Below are 18,026 nucleotides of genomic sequence, written 5' to 3'. Positions count from 1 at the left end.
GAGAGGGCAGGAATGTGGAACTGAGCCACAACAGATCAGCCATGATCTTACTGAATGGCGGGGCAGGCTCGAGGGGCCAGATGGCCTACTCTTGCTCCTATTTCTTATGTTCTTATGTTTATGTTCCTCTATTGACCCTAGTTCCCAGTGGGTAAAATTAAAAATGTACAACTCTTACTCTAATTTTTGTATTCGCCCATGGTCCTACATTACTCTGCACAATCTGGTCTAGTCCAATGTTCCAAACACATTCGGGGTTCTCTGGCCTCCCCACTGAGTGTTTCATGTGGCAGCAGGTGGCATACCATTCGCCAGAGGCAAACTCTTTTGGTCCTGCTGGTAACACCATGTTTCGAGGAAATCACCGTCAAGGACGCATCATCGGTGAGGCCATTGTCCAAATTTTGCGCTCCCTGTTTTCCCTCTTTCCTCCCCCAACCCCACAGCACCCAACCTCCCTACCATTAGCAGTAGAGCCTTGGTTATCCTTCTCTTACAAACTGCAATCTTGTTACCTCCTTAATCTTTCTTCCACTTCCTATTGTGTTGCTGTGATCCTGTTTTAAAGCACCGTGGGACATTTTATTACATGACGGACATGCAATTTCAGAAGAGATTTATCACAAATAAATCAATATTGCTTAGGATCAATAAGAATACAAAGTAACAGATTAAGAACAGATAACATGCAATTACACCTTTATATTGTTTTAATAAGATGAAACTTACTTGGCATGTTGTAAAACAGTCTTCTTCCAGAACCATCATTAGTTTGCAAGTATTTGCTATCAGTTGACCAATCCATATGTGTGATGAAGCTCAAAGATCCAAAACACTCGCCTACTTTTTTGTATCGTTGCAAAACTCCATAGATATCAATGGAGCTATCATTTGAGCCCACAGACAAATATGATCCATCAGGTGAATATTTTAACTCATGAATTGCTTCTTTCCTATCCTTAATGTGAACAACTTCAGTCATATCTCTGCAATAATAAAAGCAGTTTATCATGAAATTGGTCCAAAGTACTGCCTCCAAAATAATACACAAGGTCTTAACTGAATTGTTCAACAGGGACTTCAATCTGCTGAACTTCAAAAATCCGACACATCTTCACATTAAACTGTTAGAACCACTATTGAAAAATCATTCTCAGACACGTGCTGAATCACCTGTAAGATCATAGTCCTTCAATGACTCTTCCTTTGTAGGAAGCATAAAGTTCTGAAAATATACTTCCTCTCTAGAACCGCCCCACCTACCCACCCAAGTTCCCAGTTGTGCTTAAAAGTTGAGGTGGAACCGAGCCTGTAGCTGCACTAGGAGTTGCTGTATACCTTGAGGGCTTCTGTTCATCCTAAGTGGGACAAAAAAGATAGAATCCTGAACACGGTTGAAGTTTGTTCATCTTCCACCCAAGACTGTTCCACAGATTCCCCTCTGCTGGGTTAGCAGACTTCAGTGACGCTGATGGAGGAAGGAAAAAACAGGAGGCCTGCCTTGTTAAAATAGGTGCTTTAAGCTTGTACCTATCACAAAGTAATCCTGTACATAAGGATACAGACCCAATTAGCCAGGCTTCTTTCACCCATTACTGTTCTTCTCTGATTCTCCAGGCACAAGATAGGGAAAATATCCCCTTGTATCAATTATAACTGATACTTCTCTTAAGGGTAGAGATAATAAAATTATTCAATGCATTTGCCATCCCTGCAGAAGATCTTGGCCATTCCCTAGGTCATTGGACTCACTGGAGTGACTTTGATCCTGCACTGTCCCACTGCAGAATGGCAGCACATGCTCAAAATCCAGAGAGTAAAATTCATGGCAGCAAGAGTTTGAGTTCCTATCTTACTGGCCCCTTGCCACTGCAGTGGTATGAAACACGCCAGGACCACTGAAAGCTCATTTTAATACATCAGCCTGTCATTAGCAAGCACTTTTTCTAGTTCATTCCCACCCCCTCACCAGTTATTCAACGGACGCTGTGCCATTTACAACAGGTTCATCTAGGCGTGAACATGTTGTGAGGTTTCCCTGGGTCATAAAGGTACATATAGCCCCTGGAGGAAAGGGACATAGCCGGACAGTGACCTGGCAATGACCCCAGCACAGGATATAAAGGGCAAGAGAATGACTGGGATTCTCCCAAAAAAATTCAAAGTGTCAAATTTGCATGAAAACTGGAGTAATTCAAACTGCTTTTTTCAGTGGGAGTTCAGAAAGAATCTCCCACACTCTGTGCACTGCAGAGGCCACCAGCATGACTATCATTAAATTTCAGGAGGTGAGGCCTATTCCCGCTGGTGAGGTTGCGCATGCACCGATCTGTCAGTGCCGAGATCGGTGATGCATAGGGGCCCTGCACTGATAGCCTCCCGATTGCTGGCCAGCCCCGGGACACTGGCAACACTGGCTCTCCGCCCCTCCCCCCGCTACCATGGCCTGACCACTTTCACCCTGATCATTCCCAGGCCCAACCCTGATCCCCAGCTCCAAGCCCGCTGCAATCTCCAGCAACAATCCCTTCACCCCCAGCCCACTGCAATCTCCAGACCCTCCCAACAGTAAATCCACACCCCCCAACCAGTGCTGACTGCCCCCCCAGTAGGCTGACCATTCCCCCGGGCTAACTACTCACCCTGCCCTGATCACTGGCCTCCCTCCTTTCCCCACCGATCCTGACTGCAAAGTAGCAGCATGACTCACTATCCTGTCTTCACTGTTCTTAAGCCATTTTTCTGTTTTTGCTACTATATCACTTCCAGTGCTAGGCAGGAACCCCACAACCCTTTCTTAATACTGGACTAGGCATGGATGTCTGAGCACACCTCACAGGCCCTGCCAAAACCATTCTTCAAGCCAAGACTGGCTGCTTAGTATTTATGGATAGAAAGTGTTCAGAAAAGATAGAAAGGGAAAAAAAGTGAATGGGATGGCAACACTGGTTATGAAAGATGTTTACTAATCAGAAAGAGAAGATGCTATTCACTCCACACTCCCACTGCAGTGAGGTCAGAGAATTTGGCACCCAGTCAAATCTCTATGCACTGCAGCGGGATGGGAAAATCTCACTGACGTGAATAGCCATAAGATTCCAGCTGCTGTCTTTGAGGAGGCAAGTCAAGAGAAGCAAGAAAGGGTGTTATTTTGCTATTGGAGATATTGGGGAGCCACAACCAGCCTTGGCGTCAGCCTTGGATGCAATCAATGGCATTTTAGATATGGGGAAACACTATAATAGCCGCAAAGCTCTGGACCACTCAGCCTGGCTGGCTTGATCCATCTTGAAATGGATGAATGTGCTTCCCTAAAGCAAGTGTTGACAGCTTAACACAGCCATACACAGCTGAGTGGGAGACTCTGCAAAGATTACCCACCAACCCCTGGAATAATCTGGAGCCATAAATGTTATAGGTACAGTGACCTTGAGAGCCATGGGTATTCGATGTCATCCCACACATTTGGAGGCTATCTCTGGTCCAATCATCTGGCATATGGACATGATGGTTTTCCTTGAAAGGTGAAATCTCCTGTGGTACTGGACTTTGGTCATTTTGAGGCAGTTGGATCACTGCCTGTTGCCCCGAGTGGCATCTTCCACAGGGCAATCCTCCATGCCCTCCCTGCTGGACCTGAACACCTAGTATCTATACTTCTCTTTGGAGGTGATGCCTGTGACCATCTGGTCTCCTCTCTCCTTCTTGTCCTCAGAGGAAGTACTCCCTGCTGAGTAAACAATACCCATCTGCTGATACGCAAATGGAGCCGACCCATGCACTGTAAAAAACTGGTTCTCCCACACCCAATAAAAACATCAAACAGATCATTAAAGTATAAATAATAGAATTTTAACTGAGAGACCAGACTCATAAGTAAATTAACTCGGTGGGAATCTTGTTTTGACAGCTGGACAGAACTGCTGACTTTGTTGGATTGATATCTTTGTAGTCATAAGGGATTATTTCTTCTGTAATCTCTTTTGTCAATATCACAAAGTTTAACCGATAAAGATTAGGTGATGTGAAATGGTTACAGCTTCTTTTATTGATCTAATGCAGAAGGCTACTGGTATTATTCAAAAGTAAAACAGCAGATGGCTTGCATTTCTGCATACCTGATCCGTAGAACAGTAAAGGAACCATCCTTCATACCCAGAGCAAGATGGATACCATCCGAACTCACAGCAACACAACGAATTGGTTCTTCCATATTGCACCGAGCAATCAGAGCATGATCAATAAGACTCCATATTCTGAAAACATAAATTCAGTCTACCATAAGAAAGCAAAATATGTAATAATTGAACTGTTCAATATTCTTAGCATAATTTTCTTTCCAACTGATCCTCATATTATTATATTTCCCTGCTCATTCAACAAAACAGATATTAAAATTAGTTTTGGAATTTTATATCTCACCTGAAGTGAATTACATGTTGCAGCAAATAAGGAAACTGAATTGAGGTATTCTTAAAAGTTGACATTTCAAATTAGCACCAATCAGAAATTTGAGCATTGTTGTATGAGAATTATTAACTGCATCCTGTTAATTTAGTACTAATTTAGAACTTCAGTAAATCTCACTTTCCTCCCTCCTACTTAACAGCTGTGATCATATAGTCAGTCATATTCTATCAGATTAATTTGCTTTAATTCTCAATTATCCCACCTGCTGAGCATGCTCCTTGTTATTTGGGCATTTCTTCTCATCTGAGTGAATACAGTTTTGTTTTTTTTTGGGTTGTCCACTGGGGTTTCAGAATAGGATTTAATACATTCATTTACATGTGTTTCATGTGCTAATGGGAGGAGCTAGGTTTACAGAGCAGCAAACAGGCAGTTGCTGTTTGAATTTGAACAGAACAGCAGCTTGTTCTCTTTCTCTCTGTGTCTGGAAATTGAAGACTGGGACCTGCTAGAGGTCTGCAAAAGGCAAGAGCTGTTTTCCCACTCTCTCTTTCTCTGGAGTTTTGCTGTGTGAAGATAGGTTTTCTCTGGAGCCTGCTGTCTAAGGATCAGAAGACAGATTGTGTCTCTGTTCAGAGATGTTAAAAGGCTGGATACTTGTACTTCACATAAGCCTGTGTGTTTTTACTAACTGATTCTGAAGAGAACAAAGAACAAAGAAAATTACAGCACACGAACAGGCCCTTTGGCCCTCCAAGCCTGCACCAACTATGCTGCCCAACTGAACTAAAGCTCCTTACCCTGCCGGGTACCATATCCCACTATTCCCACCCTATCACGTATTTGTCAAGACACCCGTTAAAAGTCACTATCATATCTGCTTCCACTATCTCCCCCAGCAGCGAGTTCCAAGCACCCACTACCTTCTGTATAAAAAACCTGCCCCGTACATCTCCCTTAATCCTTGCCCCTTGCATCTTAAACCTATGTTCCCTACTAACTGACTCTTCCACCGTTGGAAAAAGCTTCTGACTATCCACTCTGTCATGCCCCTCACAATCTCGTAGACTTCTATCATGTTGCCTCAACCTTGATCATTCCAGTGAGAACAAACCAAGTTCTTCCAACCTCTCCTCATAGCTAATGCCGTCCATACCAGGCAACATCCTGGTAAATCTTTTCTGTACCCTCTCCAAAGCCTCCACATCTTTCTGGTAGTGTGGCGACCAGAACTGAATCACTATATTTCAAGTACAGCCTAACTAAGGTTCTATGAAGCTGCAACATGATGTGCCAATTTTTAAACTCAATGCCCCAACCGTTGAAGGCAAGAATGCTGTATGCCTTCTTGACTAGCTTCTCCACCGGCACTGCCACTTTCAGTGACCTGTGTACCTGTACACCCAGATCCCTCTACCTATCAATACTTTTAAGGGTTCTGCCATTTACTGTATATTTCCCATCTGCTTTACACCTTCCAAAATACATTACCTCTTATTTGTCTGGATTATGCTCCATCTGCCATCTCTCTGCCCAAGTCTCAAACTGATCTATATCCTGCTGTATCCTCTGACGGTCCTCATTGCTATCTTCAATTCCGCCAACCTTTGTGTCATCTGCAAACTTACTAATCAAACCAGTTACATTTTCCTCCAAATCATTTATATATATATTACAAACAGCAAATGTCCTAGCACTGATCCCTGACGAACGCCACTTGTCACAGCCCTTCATTTAGAAATGCATCCTTCCACTGCTACTCTCCGTCTTCTATGACCGAGCCAGTTCTGTATCCATCTTACCAACTCACCTCTGATCTTGTGCGACTTCACGTTCTGTACCAGTCTGCCATGAGGGATCTTGACAAAGGCCTTACTGAGTTCATGTAGACAACATCCACTGCCCTACCCTCAATCATCTTTGTAACTTCCTCGAAAAACTCGATCAAGTTAGTGATAATGCAGCCTCCCCTTCACAAAATCAAATTAGTGAGACACGACCTCCCCTTAACAAAATTCGCTAATTCGTCCGCTTATTTCCAAGTGGGATTAGATCTTGTCTTGAAAAATCCTCTCCAATAACATTCCTACCACTGACATAAGACTCACTAGCCTATAATTACTTGGATTATCCTTGCTACCCTTCTTAAACAAAGAATCAACATTGGCTATTCTCCAATCCTCTGGGACCTCACCTGTAACCAGTGAGGATACAAAGATTTCTCTCAAGGCACTTGCCTCTCTCAGTATTTTGGAGTATATTCCATCAGGGTCCTGGGGACTTGTCTACCTTAATGCTTCACAAGAACTCCAGTACCTCCTCCATTTTGATCTGAACATGACCCAAACTATCTACATACCCTTCCCCAGACTCATCATTCTCTATGTCCTTCTCTTTAGTGAATACTGACACAAAGTACTCATTTAATACCACGCCCATTTCCTCTAGCTCCATGCATAGATTCCCCCCCCCGCTGCCCTCCCCCCACCGCCACCACACCGCGCCCCCCCCCCCCCGCCTTTCTGTGGGCCAACTCTCTCCCTGGCTATCCTCTTGCTCTTTAAAGCCATGGGATTTTCCTTAATCCTACTGGCCAATGACTTTCTGTGACCCCTTTTAGCCCTCTTTACTCCTTGCTTAAGTTTCTTTCTACTTTACTTGTATTCCACATTTGTTTTGTGTATTCCCCTCCTAGGCTTGATAAATGTTTCCTTTTTCTCTTTGACTAAACCCACAATATTTCTTATTATCCAAGGTTCCCGAAACTTGCCATACTTATCCTTCAGCCTTACAGAAATGTGCTGGTCCTGAATTCCTATCAACTTACACTTGACAGCCTCTCACATGCCAGGTGTTGATTTGCCCTCAAACATGTGCTCTTCAGCTCCTATCTAATATTGCTGGAATTAGCCTTCCCCCAATTTAGCACCTTCACTTGAGGATTACACTTATCTTTATCCATCAGTACCTTAAAGCTTACTGAATTGTGGTCACTGTTCCCGAACTGTTTCCCTACTGAAACGTCACCCACTTGGCCGGGCTCATTCCCCAATGCCAGGTCCAGTACGGCCCCTTCCCTAGTTAGACTATCTACATACCACCCCGCCCACGCCCCTAGCACTTAGTGAGTCCCAGTCAATATAGAGGAAGTTAAAATCTCCCACCACAACAACTCTGTTACTTTTACAGCTTGCCAAAATCTGCCTACGTAGAACATAGAACATTACAGCGCAGAACAGGCCCTTCGGCCCACGATGTTGCGCCGACCAGTTAAAAAACAATGACCCACTAATCTAAACCAATCCCTTTTCATCCATAAACCTATCCACGGATCTCTTAAACGCCCCCAAACTAGGCGCATTTACAACTGCAGCAGGCAGGGCATTCCAATCCCTCACCACCCTCTGGGTAAAGAACCTACCCCTGACATCCGTCCTATAACTACCCCCCCTTAATTTAAAGCCATGCCCCCTCGTGCTAGCTTTCTCCATCCGAGGAAAAAGGCTATCACTATCCACCCTATCTAAACCTCTAACCATCTTATATGTTTCAATAAGATCCCCTCTTAGCCACCTTCTTTCTAGCAAAAACAACCCCAAATCCCTCAGTCTCTCCTCATAGGACCTCCCCTCCATACCAGGCAACATCCTGGTAAACCTCCTCTGCACCCTCTCCAAAGCCTCCACATCCTTCCTGTAATGTGGGGACCAGAACTGCACACAGTACTCCAAGTGCGGCCGCACCAGAGTTGTGTACAGTTGCAACATGACACTGAGACTCCTAAATTCAAGCCCCCTACCAATAAACGCCAAGACACCGTATGCCTTCTTAACAACCTTATCTACCTGATTCCCAACTTTCAGGGATCTATGTACACATACACCTAGATCCCTCTGTTCATCCACACTATTCAAAGTCCTCCCGTTAGCCCTATACTCAACACATCTGTTATTCCTACCAAAGTGAATTACCTCACACTTCTCCGCATTAAACTCCATCCGCCACCTCTCGGCCCAGCTCTGCAACCTGTCTAACTCTCCCTGCAGACTATGACACCCTTCCTCACAATCTACCACACCTCCGACTTTGGTGTCATCAGCAAATTTACTTATCCACCCAACTATACCCTCATCCAGATCATTAATAAAAATTACAAACAGCAGTGGCCCCAAAACAGATCCCTGAGGCACACCACTTGTAACTGAACTCCATGACGAATATTTACCATCAAGCACCACCCTCTGTCTCCTATCTGCTAGCCAATTCCTGATCCAATTTCCTAGACTACCCTCAATCCCAGACATCTGCATTTTCTGCAGAAGCCTACCATGGTGAACCTTATCAAATGCCTTACTAAAATCCACATATACGTCAACTGCCTTACCCCCATCCACCTCTTTGGTCACTTTCTCAAAAAACTCAATAAGGTTAGTAAGGCATGACCTACCCGCTACAAAACCATGCTGACTATCTCCAATCAATTCATTACTCTCCAAATAACTATAAATCCTATCCCTAATAATTTTTTCTAAAACCTTGCCCACAACAGAAGTAAGACTCACCGGTCTATAATTCCCGGGGAAGTCTCTGTTCCCCTTCTTAAACAATGGGACAACATTCGCTATCCTCCAATCTTCCGGTACTATACCAGAGACCAACGACGACCTGAAGATCAGAGCCAGAGGCTCTGCAATCACCTCTCTTGCCTCCCAGAGAATCCTAGGGTAAATCCCATCCGGACCAGGGGACTTATCTATTTTCAAACCCTCTAGAATATCCAGCACATCCCCCTTATCAACTGCAATACTGTCTATTTTACACCCCTGCAACCCAGTGTCCTCCTCAGCTATATTCATGTCCCCCTGCGTGAACACCGAAGAGAAATATTGGTCCAATGCCTCTCCAATCTCTTCCGGTTCCACACACAACTTCCCTCTACAGTCTGTAACTGGCCCTAATCTTGCCCTAACCAACCTTCTGTTCTTGACATACCTATAGAACGCCTTAGGATTCTCCTTAATCCTATCAGCCAAAGTCTTCTCATGTCCTCTTTTAGCCCTTCTTAACTCACTCTTCAACTCCCTCCTAGCCAATCTAAAGCTTTCTAATGCACTACCTGAGCCCTCAAGCCTCATCCGAACATAAACTTCCTTTTTCTTTTTAACCAACGAATCAACTTTTTTAGTGCACCACGGTTCCCTAGCCCTACCAAATCCTCCTTGCCTGACAGGGACATACCTATCACGGACTCGCAGTAGCTGCTCCTTGAAAAAACTCCACATTTCGGACGTTCCCAGTCCCTGTAATCTCCTAGTCCAACCTATGCTTCCTAATTCTCTCCTAATAGCCTCATAATTACCCTTCCCCCAGCTAAAACTACTGACCTGAGGTTCATGCCTATCCCTTTCCATCACTAAGGTGAACGTAACCGAATTGTGGTCACTATCACCAAAATGCACACCAACTTCCAAGTCTAGCACCTGGTCTGGCTCATTTCCCAGCACCAAATCCAATATAGCCTCACCTCTAGTTGGCCTATCTACATACTGAGTCAAAAAACCTTCCTGCACGCTTTGTACAAAAACTGACCCCTCTAACGAGCTAGAGCTGTAGCAATTCCAATCAATATTAGTAACGTTAAAGTCCCCCATAACAATTACCCTATTACTTTCACTCCTAACCAGGATCGTCTCCGCAATCCTTTCCTCAACCTCTCTAGAACTTTTAGGAGGTCTATAAAAGACTCCCAACAGGGTGACCTCTCCTCTCCTATTTCTAATCTCCGCCCATACTACCTCAACAGACAAGTCCTCATCAAACTTCCTCTCTGACACTGTGATACAGTCCTTGACCAATAATGCTACCCCTCCCCCCCTTCCACCTCCTTCTCTACTCCGACTAAAGCATTTGAACCCCGGGACCTGCAACAACCATTCCTGACCCTGCTCTATCCATGTCTCTGAAATGGCCACAACATCAAAGTCCCAGGTACTGATCCACGCTGCAAGTTCATCCACTTTATTGCGAATACTCCTCGCATTAAAGTATACGCATTTCAAACCCTGCTCCGCCCCACCCCCACGATGCCGTGCATTGCAGTCCCCATCTATGCCCCCCTCACTTTCACCCCCTCTACTCAGGATCCCACCCCCCCTCCGAATCAGTTTAAACCTCCCTGCATAGCCTTTGCAAATTTACCCCCCAGGATATCTGTTCCTCTATCTCCCACTAGCTGCTGGGAGGCCAATAGTAAACCGCTAACATTGTGACTACATTCTTCTTATTCTTGAGCTCTGCCCATATTGCCTCGCTGTATGAGCTCTCCGAGGTACCCTCCTGCAGTACAGCCTGTGATATTCTCCTTAACCAGTAGTGAAACTCCCCCAACCCTTTTACATGCCCCTTTATCCCACCTGAAACACCTGTATCCTGGAATGTTAAGCTGCCAATCCAGTCCTTCCCTTAACCAAGTCTCTGTAAAGGCAACAACATCATAGTTCCAAGTACTAATCCAAGTTCTTAATTCATCTGCCTTACATGTTACACTTCTCACATTGAAACAAATGCATTTCAGTCTACCCTCTTTGATCAGCAACCACTCCCTGCTTGCTCTTCCTCTGAGTCTTACTCGTCCTACCCTCTAGTTTCCCTTCAATTAATTCACCTTTGTTTTGGTTCCCACCCCTCTGCCAAACTAGTTTAAATCCTCCCATGTGGCATTAGTAAACCTCCTGGCTAGAATATTTATGCCCTTCCAGTTTAGATGCAACCCATCCTTCTTGTACAGGTCCCACCTGCCCCGGAAGAGCTTCTGATAATCCAGATAGCTGAAACCCTCCCTCCTACACCATGCTTAACCATATGTTGAGCTGTACTATACTCCTATTTCTAACTTGACTGACAGATGGCACAGAGGGTAATCCTGACATTACAACCCTAGAGGTCCTGTTTTTTAACTTTCTACCACCTAACTCCCTAAACTGCTGCTGCAGGGCCTCGTCACTCTTGTTACCTAGGTCATTAGTACCAATATGTATCACGACCTCTGGCTGTTCATCCTCTCCCTTCAGAATGCTTACTGCCCGTTCATGAGGAGCTTACTTCTTTTATTGCTGGAACTCTGAACTCTCTGAACTCCCACCAAAAAAAAAGCATGATTTACTCCAATTTTCACACAAATTCGACATATAGAATTTTTTTTTGGGAGAATCATTCCAAATGACTTTAGGATATTTTTTGAAGATATGAATTAAGATATGCTTACTAGTTTTCTTCATCCTGAATTCCTCTGCCTCACTGCTTTTGTGGTAATAATTTCAGCACATGAACTGTAGCTGTACAAGAAGACCCATTATGATCTGCACAGGCAACTAGAGATGGACAAAAATGCTGCTGTTGCCAGTGATGCCCATGTCCTGAAAATTAATATATACATATTTAAATAATTGAAGCAGTCTCATGAAGGTCATTTTAAAATTTTCATGCAACCTTTTAGAAAGACCTTTTGTTTCATCCAGATGGCAGATTACAGTCTACACTTGCAAATTCCGACATCCAAATAATAGAGATAGCTCGCAGTTAACAATTATACCTTGTCATGTTTAAGTATTTCAATTGGTAAAGGTTACACCAATTCTTTTTGTATTTGTGAAACAGTATTGTTAAATAAAGTTTGTCTTAATAAAAACTTCCTAGTAGGTCAATAGAATCACACCTGGAGCAAAACATTTTGTGCTCATGTTAATGCCAAAATCAAATAGTTGGGGTCGAGGGTAATTTCACAATATACTTTGAAGTTTCTGATCTGGTCCCTAACATGTAATAAAGAGCAGCGAGATCACATATCCAACAAGTATAATGTCTTTGATCGAATTTAATTGCATCAGAAATGTAATTGGCCATATAAGACTTGTGGCTAACGTATTGGACAATACCAATGGAAGATAAGAGATGCTAAGACAATGGATGTCGGAATTTGCAAGCGTAGACTGTAAGCTGCCATCTGGATGAAACAAAAGGTCCTTCTAACAGGTTGCATGAAAATTTTAAAATGACCTTCATGAGACAGCTTCAATTATTTAAATATGTATATATTAATCTTCAGGATATGGGCATCACTGGCAACAGCAGCATTTTTGTCTGTCTCTAGTTGCCTGTGAAGGTCATAATGGGTCTTCTTGTACAGCTATAGTTCATGTGCTGAAATTATTACCACAAAAGCAGTGAGGCAGAGGAGTTCAGGATGAAGAAAACTAGTAAGCATATCTTAATTCATATCTTCAAAAAATATCCTAAGGTCATTTGGGACGATTCTCCTAAAAAAAAATTCTATATGTCGAATTTGTGTGAAAATTGGAGTAAATCATGCTTGTTTTTTTGGTGGGAGTTCAGAGAAGAATCTCCCAAACACTGCACACTGCTGAGTGCACCAGCGTAAATCATGTAAAAAATCATGGGACAGGGCCTATCCCCATTAGAGAGGCTGACAGCATAGTGCTGAGCTAACCACTGTGCATGCGTCGATCTGTCAGTACCAAGATTGACATTCGCAATGGCCCTTGTCTCCTAGCCTCCCGATTGTTGGTCAGCTCAATTGCAGGCCGGCCCTGCAGCCCCCGCAATGCTGGTCCTCTCATCCCTGCTTACCTACCTCCCCCTCCCCCCCAACAGCCTGATTGTTGGTCTTCTGGATATGTTGGGGATCAGCCTCAACTCCTCCCAGTCTGCCCCAATCTCCGACCCCACAACCTGCCCATGCACTGACAGTCCCTCCCCCCCTTCCCCCTTGCATCTCCAACCCCCTGGTAGGCTGATGCACCCCCGCAGCCCCCCACTCACCACACACCAAAGGTCAGCCCCAATCGCTGGCCCCACTTACTATTGTAAACTTCTCTAGCTTTGCAATCCTCTGAAAATTCTACATTCCTTCAACCCTCCCCCTCACTCATTCCAACTGAGAGTGGCAGTGGGACATCCAACCCTACCCCATTAGGCCGTGCCTCCTTGGCACTGCCCCAAGTCCAAGAGGCTAGCAAGCCTGGAGACTTCAGTCCCGGGCCCACTAATGCTAGTTAAATAATATTGAAATTAGTTTCTGCATAATTTATGTAGCTCTGCACTGATTTTCAGCATGGAAGTGATAGCATTGGAAATCTGGTGCTGGGAAACCTGCTCGGGGCCGGACATCCATCATGGAACCCACACCACCTAAATCTTCTGGCACACTGCGCTAAAAAATCAGCGCAGTGGGATGGGAGAATCGCGTCCATTGTATTTTATTCCTAAATTTCTTTATTGTTTCTAAAACCATATGAGGTTTTTCACCTATATTACTCTTTCTAGAAGTTTAAATCCAGATGTGGTTCAATCTTTTGTGTAGAGATAAAATTCCTAACAGCAGTCCTAAATTTTACTAGTTTGAAGCCAGGGCCTATTATTCTAGTTACAGAATTTAGAATAATGTTCTGGATTTACCTTCCACAAATTGTACCTTTAATGTACAAAAATATCCACATGTTTCACAGAAACATAATTAGATAAAAACTGACACTGAGTCAAAAGGAATATCAGGATGGTTAACTAAAAGATTTATCAAAGCGTTGGACATTTAAGAAGCAGCGATTTATGAAGGAAAGTCTAGAGTGCAAGGCCTCAACAGCTGGAGGTATGGCAATCATTCTCAGGAGGAGAGTTTGAAATTCACAATTAGGACATGGTTGAAAGAATGTAGAATTTTCACAGGATTGCCCAGCTAGAGAAGGTTACAGAGATAGGGAGAAGCAAGGCCATGAAGGGATTTAAATTGGAGATATTGGAAGCAAGGTCTAGGGGACAATTCTCCCAGCCCGCTTCCTTGCTTTCATAGTGCAGCAGACCTGGAGACTTGAGCGGAGGCCATTTCGTGGGCTTCCCATTGGGCGCCACAGTTCCTGTGAGTCTCTGAGCGCCAGCTTTCCATGTCATCAGCTCCGTGCCAGAAATCAGTGCAGAGCTGTATAAATTATGCAAATACAATTTAAATCCCATTAGTGGGCCCAGGATTGAAATCTCTGCCTGGAGTGATTCACTCCAGTGGGGTTTAGTATAGCTCCCCACCTGCGGGGAGCTGACGGCCTGACCCCACTGGAGTGGGGCCACCCGCTTAAGGGCCTGGTGCTAATGCCCAAAGTACCAAAGCCCGGGGGCACCATGAAACTCCCCACTGGGCTTAGGACGGTGCCAAGAGGGCAGAAGTCAATGGGGGGTGGGGGGTTTCACTGTCACTCTGCACTTGAGCTGAATGACAGAGGGAGGAAGGCCAGTGATTGGGGCTGGCCATTGGTGTGGGGGCTGCTAGTGGGGGAGATGGAGGGAATCATCGACGCGGGTTGGGGGCAATGATCGAGGATTGGTTGGGGGCCAGTAACGCAGGGATTGCAGAGCTGGCCAGTGATCAATCTGGCCAGCGATTGGGAGGCTGGCATGACAGGGTCACTGAGCATGCACCGATCTCAGCACTGACAGATTGGCGCACGCACAACGGCTTGCTGCCAGCCTCTACAGCGGGAATAGCCCCCACCCCCTTGATTTTCAACATGATTCACACTGAGGCACTGTGTGTGTGTACATGTGTGCATGTGCATGTGTGTGAGGAGATTCATTTTAAAACTCCCACTGAAAAACAAATATGATTTACTTCAATTTTTACACAAATTTGACACTTCAAATCTTTTTGGGAGAATTGCACCTCTGCCCTAGTTTTGAGTAGATGCACGCTTAGTGCTCAGTAGGATAAGGTTAACAAAGTTTTTGAGGAGTGGAAGTTGCTTCATCCTCAGAACAATCTTATATACAAGGGCACCTCTCAGATGTCTCCTTCCCAGGCACTGGGGAACCAATCTTTTTTATATTTCTTCTAACAACTACATGCATTTCTTGTGTCCTGGGGACCAGAACTATATACAGTATTCAAGTTATAGTGACTAGTGCACTGAATAGTTTGGTCATAAATACATTTGATTTTACTCAATTGACAATATAATGTTGATTGATATTCTGCATAAATTTAAACATGCTGAGTTTATGTCATCTGAAAAAGAAGAAGTCTGAATAAAGCACAAATAAATATTATTTGCGCTGGGTGAAAGCTGCCCAGGACAATAATAAGTAAAAACTGGAAGTAGAATATGCCTATCCTTTTATTCTTTACTGTAAACTGTTGTGGGGTGAAGGGGCATGTTTGAAAATCTGTTAAAATAAATATCTTGCACTTGAAAGAAGTACAAAATCATAATGTGTGTCACTATAGTATCTAGTCATGGAATAATCATCACAATTAATGATACAAACCTAACAGATCGATCATCGCTCCCAGTTACTGCTAAAGGCTTTGTTGGATGAGCTGCTAAGGCCCAGAGCTCTCCTTCACAGTGACCTTGCATAATTAGGAAAGGCTTGTTGCGTTCGTGTACTACGATTTCAAAGATTTCACTGTCTTGTGTACCAACCAAAATATGATCTCCTTGCCAACACACACTCCTCACTGAAAGACCTGGTAAAAATTAGATAAAGAAATCAAATATTGCACATCTTCAAATTTTAATTATTAAGAATCTACATAGCCTTAAATGAAAGATTATACTAATACTTCAAAGAAACACACTGGTGCAGTGAAACACCAACCACACAGAAATAACAATCAGAAAACATGTGATTATGCAAGTGCAACCAGCATCATAAGAAAAATGTTCACTTTTAGATTATGAATTTCAATACAAATTTATTAGTCTGAAAGGTAATACACAGAATGTTGCGGGCTGGATTTATAATAAGCAACTTAAACTATGGTTGAGAGACACACGAAAAATACTTTCACATACATTATTGTTCCTTTTTTCGTCAAGAGATCCTTTTTGCACAGGCAGTTTCCCTTATGTGCATGTACCACCCTTTCCTGGTTGACTCCCAATTCTCCCTTCCATCAACAGTCAAGTGTGACTTATTGGTTTACCTCCTCCCTAGCTTCTACTCAAAATGTCCCAATGACTGTAGCCCAGAGACTCAGTATTCAACCTAAACAGATGTCACACGTAGTTATGGATGCAACACTGGCTTACTAAATATCTCTCTCGCTTGCCATTCCATATAATCAATGGCCCTACGGTACTACTTGTTACTTCATAAACAACACAAGGGAACGCTGAACGCCATGGATGCCAATGATGGAAGAACTGAACATGCTTTGCTTTGATTTATTATAGTCACATGTATAGGGATATAGTGAGAAGTATTGTTTCTTGCACAACATACAGACAAAAAAAATCATTCATAGAGAATACAGAGGAGAAAGAAAGGAGATGGTGCAGAATATAGCACTACAGTTACAGATAGGGTGATTAGAAAGATAAGCTTAATATGTACTAGGTCCATTCAAAAGTCTGATGGCAGCAAGGAAGAAGCTGTTCTTGAGTCAGTTGATATGTGTTCTCCCAACAGAAGAAGCTGAAAGAGAGTATATCCAAGATGTACGGGGTTCTTGATTAAGCTGGCTGCTTTTCCAAGGCAGTGGGAAGTGTAGGTGGAATCAATGAATGGGAGGTTAGTTTGCGTGATAGACTGGACTTTGTTCATAACTCTTTGTAGTTTCTTGTGGACTGGGTCAGAGCAGGAGACATATCAAGCCTTAATACGTCTGGAAAGGATGCTTTCTATGATGTCTTACTAAGGAATTAGCAGCAGAAATATTTCTGAGTCAATCAACAGAAGAGATCAAAAAACCAAGTGAAAGCAAAACCCTCAATGAAAAGTGTTTCTGTCATGCAAAGAACCTTTGCCCTGCAAACAATTGCACAATATCACAAACAATGAGCCACAATTCTACCACAAAGACTAAAAAGTGCCCGATGAAACATGAACTCTTAGCACCAGTAAATGCAGCACCTCAGATCAAGTAGTTACTTCAGAGGACAATACACAAACAATTTTTACTTCAAACTTCTATATTCTTCCACACTCATCACCAACTATTTTAAATGTCCAGCATCCACATCAATCTGCTTTTTTAAACTCCAGGGAGAAATTTTCTCATATAGCACTGCTTGTAGCAGATTTGCGTTGGGGCAAGTCTGTTTTCTTCATTCTTACAACATTCAAACAAATTTCCCCTTCCATCTTTTACTTGCTTTCCCAAACTTATGATTTGCCCCCAACTTCTCACCAGTTTTGGCCTGCTCCCAATCTCCCAGCCATTTTCCTGCTCAATTCCTCTCCATTAGTTCTTCCCGCTTCTAGTGCCTAGTTGCTCTTTTCGGCACCATTCTGCTTCATAGCCTAATTCTCCTTCTGACCTTTTATTTTCCTGTTTACCACTTCCTTAAGACTAGCTTCTTTCTTCCCTCTTTCTATATTGATAAACATAGTAAAAAGAAAATTCTGCTTTCATATTCCTACCATAACATTCTGACTTCAGGCAAAGAATTTCATAAGCTTCCCCATCCTGCAGTTGACAGTCAGATAAATTGCTCTCTCCTAGTTGCCAATTAATTAATCTGATATTCCAATCTTTATTCATTTGACGATTGCTCAATTCCTCTCTGTCAATTCTGTAGTGTGCAAATAGAAAATTTCATCATGTCACT

General features: G+C 43.4%; 1 protein-coding gene across 4 annotated transcripts in view; it reads right to left on the bottom strand.

Annotated features, from left to right (window-relative positions):
• Window positions 1-18,026, bottom strand: part of LOC145352499 (echinoderm microtubule-associated protein-like 5) — a 153,362-nt gene that overhangs the window by 94,105 nt on the left and 41,231 nt on the right. For all 4 annotated transcript variants that reach the window (XR_013888545.1, XM_080202439.1, XM_080202440.1 and 1 more), the window contains 3 exons: window positions 15,739-15,940; window positions 4,119-4,256; window positions 730-986 (listed from right to left, as the gene is read on the bottom strand). Coding sequence is in view for 3 of the 4 variants with exons in the window: in XM_080202439.1 (XP_080058565.1) it covers window positions 730-986; window positions 4,119-4,256; window positions 15,739-15,940 (597 nt within the window). In the remaining variant the exon portion in view is untranslated. The remainder of the gene's footprint in view (window positions 1-729; window positions 987-4,118; window positions 4,257-15,738; window positions 15,941-18,026) is intronic.

The sequence above is a fragment of the Carcharhinus amblyrhynchos genome, chromosome 14, assembly GCF_965287045.1.
Source record: "Carcharhinus amblyrhynchos chromosome 14, sCarAmb.v2.hapA, whole genome shotgun sequence".
Taxonomy (NCBI): Eukaryota; Metazoa; Chordata; class Chondrichthyes; order Carcharhiniformes; family Carcharhinidae; genus Carcharhinus; species Carcharhinus amblyrhynchos.
This window is presented reverse-complemented; position numbering and strand designations above follow the sequence as displayed.